General features: G+C 43.1%; 1 protein-coding gene across 19 annotated transcripts in view; it reads left to right on the top strand.

Annotated features, from left to right (window-relative positions):
- The window catches only part of Tenm3 (teneurin transmembrane protein 3), a 1,282,613-nt gene that overhangs the window by 1,230,303 nt on the left and 44,429 nt on the right, over positions 1–7,881 (top strand). For all 19 annotated transcript variants that reach the window (XM_031339793.1, XM_031339799.1, XM_031339798.1 and 16 more), the window contains 3 exons: positions 589–821; positions 1,975–2,129; positions 3,342–4,216. In XM_031339793.1, the coding sequence (XP_031195653.1) occupies positions 589–821; positions 1,975–2,129; positions 3,342–4,216 (1,263 nt within the window). The remainder of the gene's footprint in view (positions 1–588; positions 822–1,974; positions 2,130–3,341; positions 4,217–7,881) is intronic.

Below are 7,881 nucleotides of genomic sequence, written 5' to 3'. Positions count from 1 at the left end.
AGGGATGGAGAGAACTTGCTTCCTTGGTTTAGGCTCCAGCAAAACTCCCAAAGTTGATTGCTTTATGAATGGCTATGAGGAGGGACTAGACAGTTGACTCCATAGTTAAGAGCCCTTGCTCTCTCAAGGAACCCACTTTGATTCCTCATCTTCAGGGCAGCTCCCAACAGTCTCCAACTCCAGTTCCAGGGATCTGATGCCCTCTTCTGGCCTCCTGAGGCACCAGGCAAGCACATGGTGCACACACACATATTTGCAGGCAAAAAAACGTCCATACACATAAAACGTAAAGCATAATAATCATTAAATTGAAATAATGGCTGGCAGACAGTAAGTTGTGGAGTCCTCAACATCAAGCAGAAAAGAAAAATATCACAGACTCAACCATACCTCACGTCAGAGACTTGCTACCTCAGGTCACATCACAGTCTCTTATCTCATCACTGGCCCTGGTCTTGGTCTAGCCTGTGACACTGGGCTTCAGTTGCTAAGCACTGGAGCCCAGGCTCTGTTTTATTTCACTTTTCATCTCCCTCCGCGTACAAGGAGTGGCTCTCTCCTAATATTTGCATCTGAATCTTTTTACAGTAGCAACCCCGCTCACAGATACTACCTGGCTACGGATCCAGTCACCGGAGACTTGTACGTTTCTGATACTAACACCCGCAGAATCTATCGGCCGAAATCACTCACAGGAGCCAAAGACCTGACTAAAAACGCTGAAGTGGTGGCAGGGACCGGGGAACAGTGCCTTCCCTTTGACGAGGCTAGGTGTGGGGACGGAGGCAAGGCTGTGGAGGCAACGCTCATGAGTCCCAAAGGTATGGAAAGACTCAGCTTCCCTTTCCTCTCCTTTTTATATTTTACTATATTTATATATTTATATTAAATTATTATATTATACTTTTTATATATAAAATCCATCTAGTGCCTGATTGTTTAATGCTGAGTCTAATGTTCTCTCACCATGCTCTAGAAAGCTCCCTCACATCTACTGTTTTAAAAGCCATTTGGCATGTAACTGCTAGAAGCTAAGTTGATTTTTTTTTTACAGTAAATATAAGGTTTTGGACTCTTTAAAAACAGAATTCATCGCACAGTTTTGTTTTTTTTTTCAACTTTTCAAAGACTGAAGCCACACTCTGTCATTCACATCACGTCCTATTAAGCTTCAGATTCCTCCATTGTCCTGGAATTCCCTTGTCATGAATGAGTCCCAGGCCTCTGTAAAAACCATCGCTAAGCAACCCTGTTAAGCCCTCACCCACTTCGGAGCTGTTCAACTTTTGTCTCTATGCCATGGGAAAAACTGCTTGCTATGAGGAATTTGGGGAGGTAATGGGCTAAAAATTCTGTGCGATAAAAGCTTTAAAGGAGTCAAGATTGACTCCTCGCTCAAGTATTATGCCATCCGTTACAATGCCGTTTGGTTTGGAAACTTTTTGATTTTCATTATAACCAGGGAAGATTATGTGAGCAGGAGCTGGAAAAAAAAATATTTGCTATACTGAATTATTCATAATGGCAGATTTCATTGTAAGAAGGTCAGCTAAGCACTAACCTCGGCTCGAATCTGTCTTTGTTGGAAAGAGTGTCATGACTATAAGTCAACTCTAATAGAATCTAAGCCTGTCTCTATAATGTACGGCCTACCTTGGGACTGTAGACGTTATTTCATATTTGAAGCCTACAGGTTCCATACCTATGAGGTTCTTACACTTGATAGAGATCCTTCAAGATTTGAATTCTTTATTGCGTTTCTTTATATAAATATATTTGAATTGTAAACGCCTGTGTGGGAGATTTTTTTTTCCCCATCTTTTCTTAAGATTTTACAATCAACAGTCTTAGCTACTACCTAACATCCATTTTATTACCAGGGATAAGCTTTGAATTTGTCACTAGGCCTAAGGGTTTAATCAAAATTAATCTTGAAAACAAAAAAATAGTTACACTTACTTTTCGTCCATAAAGGAATGGCGATCGATAAGAATGGACTGATCTACTTTGTTGATGGAACCATGATCAGAAAGGTTGATCAAAATGGAATCATATCAACTCTCCTGGGCTCAAATGACCTCACGTCAGCCCGACCTTTAACCTGTGATACTAGCATGCACATCAGCCAGGTACTGTGCTAAGCCAAGCTTCCTGTCTTGCTTCTGAGTGACTCCATTTGTTCTGTCAATGATCTGTCTGTCTCAAGTAGCCGGTGGTGCCACCATATTAAGTTCCATCTATCAAGGATGGGAGTGGCTAGGATACAACTGTTCTGTTTAAATGGATAGTCTTCTATTAATCTGCATTTTATGAATTCAGTGAAATACAGAACAATTAACGCTAAGAAATGCTAAGCATGTGTAATAAAACCCCACTAATGTAGCAGCATGCAGATACTCCAAAAAGAACAAAACAGCTTAAATCCCTAATCTTTTGATTGCATGGGCTCCTTGAGTACAAGAGAAAACACACTATGATTAGTCCCAAGGGGCTTATATTTAGAATTAGGAACTTAACTATTGGCCTGATTGAGAACACAATGGAACACTAATGTATTCATAACCTCGGAAGCCCTGGCATTTGGCTGCTGTTACTAAAAGGAGCATATGTGTTCATAGCTCAGCGATATCTGTTGACTCATTCTAGAAGTGCATTTGCTATCTGGCTAAAACCAGAAAGTCTTTCCATGCACCGACTGCATTTTTTTTTTAATTAGGTATTTTATTTACGTTTCAAATATTCTCCTCTTTCCTGGTTTTCCCTCTGGGGGTAAAAAAAAACTATTCCCTTCCCCTCCACCTGCTCACCAACCCACCCTCTTCCACTTACTGTTTCCTGCCATTCCCCTACACTGGGTCATAGAGCCTTCACAGGACCAAGGGCCTCTCCTCCCATTGATGACCAACTAGGCCATCCTCTGCTACATCTGTGGCTGGAGCCATGGTCCCCTCCATGTGTACTCTTTGATTGTGGTTTAGTCCCTGGGAGCTCTGAGGGTACTAGTTAGTTCATATTGTTGTTCCTCCTAAGGGGCTGCAAACCCTTCAGCTCCTTGAATCCTTTTCCTAGCTCCTTCATTGGGGACCCTGTGCTTAGTCCAATGGATGGCTGTGAGTCTCCACTTCTGTATGACTGACTGCATTTTTAAATAAGATGTTATGTCCTATATTCATCTCCACTCCAAAATTTTAGGTTTGTTTGACCATAGATCCTGAAATGAAAACAGTGTTAAACAGTTTATCAAATTAAGGCTAATTTCCCTGAATGGTCTAATTTACTCTTTCAGCAAATTAACTGTAGCTTAGTAACTGACTAACCAAATCACTTCTTTCTTTATTAAGGTGCGTCTGGAATGGCCCACTGATCTTGCCATTAACCCCATGGACAACTCCATCTACGTCCTAGATAATAACGTCGTTTTGCAGATCACCGAAAACCGTCAGGTTCGCATCGCTGCCGGGCGGCCCATGCATTGTCAGGTCCCTGGAGTGGAGTACCCCGTGGGGAAACATGCGGTTCAGACCACCCTGGAGTCAGCCACTGCCATTGCTGTATCCTACAGCGGGGTCCTTTACATCACGGAAACTGATGAGAAGAAGATCAACCGAATAAGGCAGGTCACAACAGACGGGGAGATCTCCTTAGTGGCCGGGATACCTTCGGAATGTGACTGCAAGAACGACGCCAACTGTGACTGCTACCAAAGTGGAGACGGCTACGCCAAAGATGCCAAACTCAATGCGCCGTCCTCCCTAGCCGCCTCTCCAGATGGCACGCTGTACATTGCAGATCTGGGAAATATCCGGATCCGGGCCGTGTCAAAGAATAAGCCTTTACTTAACTCCATGAACTTTTACGAAGTTGCCTCTCCAACTGATCAAGAGCTCTATATCTTTGACATCAATGGTACTCACCAGTACACCGTGAGCCTGGTCACGGGTGACTACCTGTATAATTTTAGTTATAGCAATGACAACGATGTCACTGCTGTAACCGATAGCAATGGCAATACCCTCCGAATCCGAAGAGATCCGAATCGGATACCCGTGCGGGTGGTGTCTCCCGATAACCAGGTGATATGGTTGACCATAGGCACCAACGGGTGTCTGAAGAGCATGACTGCTCAGGGTCTGGAACTGGTTTTGTTTACTTACCATGGCAACAGTGGGCTCTTGGCCACCAAAAGTGACGAAACTGGATGGACAACATTTTTTGAGTAAGTACATGAAATTTTCACTCCGATTATAAAAATATTGCTATCCCAATAGAGTCCATAGCAAGACTATGTGCTTAAGGACTGGCAGGAACTGTATTATTGGGGTCCTAAAGTGTCTGTAATTTTTAGATTCCTTTTTGAAGACAAAAGTCAAAATTATGAAAATTAGATGCAGAGCCCTAGAAGAGACCCATACATATGAAATGCCTCAGAGATTAAATTTCATTTAGCTCCATGGTAAATTTACCTCTCCTCAGGAACTGACATTTTGCTCCAAGTACACTTAGCAGATTAGCGACAGGCCTTTCAAAGGACAATCCGTAGCTTTAGTTTTAGGCCTAAACCCTCTGGGTTCGGATTTGCCAGGCTGATAAAAAGCTGACTGCAGTAGAAGCTTCCATTGAAGAAAAAAACTTTGAAAATCGTTTACAATGAACTTGGCTGGTTACCTCAGTGCTGCAAATGTTATTCTTATCAAACAGAGGGCTAAGCTTATTTTCATAATCAGTTATTGGAGAAGGTAAGCCATGCTTTGAAGGACTTTGCAACCCAATGCAAATCGGGACCATTGGCCACCATTTTGAAAGCATAGAAGGAGGAGACGGGCCGTATGTAGCCAGGGCGTTTGTGTGGAGAAGTGGCCCAGGCGATGTGCATTCCGGTCATGTTTTTCATGAGGTCAGGGAGAGCGAAATGAAAATTAGCTGTTTTATATTTTATGGTGTGTGTACTTTACAGTGAGCACATGTACGAAATCATTTTCGAGTGCTGGTTCACTTGACTAACATTGCACAAGCAAAGTAAGGTGCACCGACAAGACATGTTGACAAATTCAAACTAGTGCTTGCGATGAGAATTTTGAGTCCCTTAGTGTGATTTTTTTTTTCAGTGACATGCTGAAGCAGAAGTCTTTTCTCTAAGAACACACATCTAAAATCACCACAGAAGTCACTAGGGAAAGGCATCCCGTACACAAATATTTTTCATACAACCACTCTGGAATGGATCTTCCGCAGAAAGCTTTGTCCCCCTGTAGTTGGAGTGGCTTTTCTTCTTCCAACAGGTTCCCTTTTAAGAAAGCGAATGTCCCCCAGCAGCATGATTTTTGTCAGAGGAACAAACCTTTTCAATTGAAGAATTACATTAAAATTCTGTTCTTAGCATTCCTCTTTCCTCATTTCAGAATCGCAATAGGAAAGGAATAAATTGGAAGTTAATGGAAGCCACTTCCTTTGCGGGGCTTTCAAAGTGATAGCGGGGTCTGTTGCCAAAGACGGAGGAGGCACGGAGAGAAAGCAGAGCCATTAGTTAGGGCTGGGCAGGAGAGCTGTCCTCATTAGAAGATCCTCAGTGATGGTGGTACTCAGATGGGGTTTCACTGAAGTTGAAAGCAGGGTAGGAAAACAGAGGCTAACTCTCCAGGACTGTCTGAGACTCAGGCTCTGCTCGGTGGGCCATTTTTGAACGTGTCCTTGTTGAGGTCCAGAACCTGACACTGCACGGGGCTCTGTGTGGTGGCACAGGAACTGGGAGCAGCCAGGATGGCTTCCTGAGGGCCCATCGAAGCTCAGAAAATCAGAGAAACTGGCACGCTCTATCAGTTGGGGAGGAGGAGATGTGGGAGAATTTAAACAAATTTGGGTTGAGGTTATTTTTTTAATTTTTTTAAAGAAAAGGTGGTGAACAAAAAAATTACTTCTCTATTTAGAAAAATATTTAGCCTTTGAAGAATAAAAGCACTTTTAAGAATCAGGGGTCTGGTTGGCAAGTCAATCTTGTGATTATAATAGGAAAAAGCATTGTTGTAGTACAGTGGTTCTGACCATTCTTAAGGCTATGACCATATAAATACACCTATGTGGTAGTGACCACCTACCATAAGATTATTTTTATTGCTACTGCATATCTGTAATTCTGCTACTGTTATGAATTGTAATTTAAATACGTCATATGCAGGATATCTGATATGTGACCATTCGAAAGGGTGGTTCGACCTCCCCCAAAGCAGTCTATCGGGACCCACAGGTTGAGAACCACTGCTCCAGTAAGCCACAGTACAGACTTACTACACAACACGTGCGTGTGGCCGTGAGAAAATGTAGCCAGAGAAATGACAGCAAAAGTAACTCTTTGCAGAAGATTATTAGGAAAATATTTAAACTAAAGCCACACAAACCCTCTCAGGTATATCTTAAAACTATATACAGCCAAACAGTATTTGCAAATTACTTTTCTAATAAAATTAGCAGACCTATTGGTTTAAAAAGCAGTAACACGTGTAATCCCAGCACTCAGGAGAATGAGGCAGGTTGTAATATATATAAAATATATATAAGTAAATATATATATGTATACATATATATATATAATTTTTAAAATTGTTGAGAACCACATATGCTTTTTTAAAGGTATCTAAGAGTAAAGAGTTAACCTAAGGAATCCAGAACTACCAAATCCAAATGAGACAACTTTTATCGTTGTTACCGTCCATGCTGGTGAAATGAGTTACTTCTTCCAAGGGTCAGAACCCGTAAAGCCCCCCTCTCCAAGGTTTGAGCGCACAAAGCATAAGGCGTGTCCCCGTGAGAACATCTGTGAGGCTAGCGGATGGGGAACATTCTCGTAGCACAGCACCTTTTGTCTGTAAACCTTTATGGTGAGGAACAGGCAAACCTAGGCCCTACCTCAACTCACACGCGCCTTGACCCACTTCTGGGTCCTGTAGGCTAACTATCCTGAGCAGTCTCTGTGGGTGTTCTAGTATGAGACCAGATTTCTGGGTTGCTGACAAGACGATGCAGTTTTGTTTTTACAGTGCTGGGACCTTTCTCAGCTCATCTCTGGCCCAAGTCACTGGAAGGACCCTATAAGGTGTGTCTGCCCCTAGTCCAACCAAGGAAACAATCGTATGCCATTTTTGAATTACCCAGTTTGGAGCGGTTGAATCCTGACCCTGTCTATCTCTGACTCCAGCGGTGACCTTGGCTGTCTGCTAGCTGTTGGTCTCTTGACCAGTGTTAACGATCCTCCAACCTCGCAGGTGTCTCCGGTGTTCTCACGGTTACACGATCAGCTTGGAGCTTTTCCATGGCAGAGTTAACTCTATCCCAGCCACAGAGAGACAGCAGCAGTCTTTTGCTCTTGCTTAGTATTTAGCTGCTTGTCTACGGTGTAGTCTGGGATGGGCTCTTCTTGGTAGCAGCCGCCCTTACTTACAGTTTAGTCTGTCACAGTTAGCCGCTGCATTAGGAACAAGGAGATAGGAAAGAACAATAGTGTATAGCCTACGTGTGTTCCTCGGGGGACTCGGAGAGCTAGCCAGCCTGCAATTACTACCCCAGAGCCTCGTCCCTCATCTTTCTAGCATGCTTATCACATCCCCAAGGACAGGCCTTCTCCGCAGAGTCTCAGTCTTCGCTGTGTTAACTCTTCATCTTCCTCTTGCCAGCTTGGTCTAACAAGCTGCATAGGGGCAACTGGAACTTGTGGTTTTCACGCCCTCTCCCTTATAGAGAGCTAGCTCCTCGGAACTTCCTCTGCTTTTGTAGTTATCAGCGAACTGATGTCTCGGTAATATTCCACTTCATGTTTTTGTAGTAGCCTGTGTCAAACTCAGATAGAAAGACATTTAGTAAGTTCATAAAGAAGGAGTTTGATGGGTTTGA

Source organism: Mastomys coucha, unplaced genomic scaffold (genome assembly GCF_008632895.1).
Source record: "Mastomys coucha isolate ucsf_1 unplaced genomic scaffold, UCSF_Mcou_1 pScaffold22, whole genome shotgun sequence".
Classification (NCBI taxonomy): domain Eukaryota; kingdom Metazoa; phylum Chordata; class Mammalia; order Rodentia; family Muridae; genus Mastomys; species Mastomys coucha.
The sequence above is the reverse complement of the archived record's forward strand: the minus strand, read 5'-3'. Positions and strand labels throughout refer to the sequence as shown.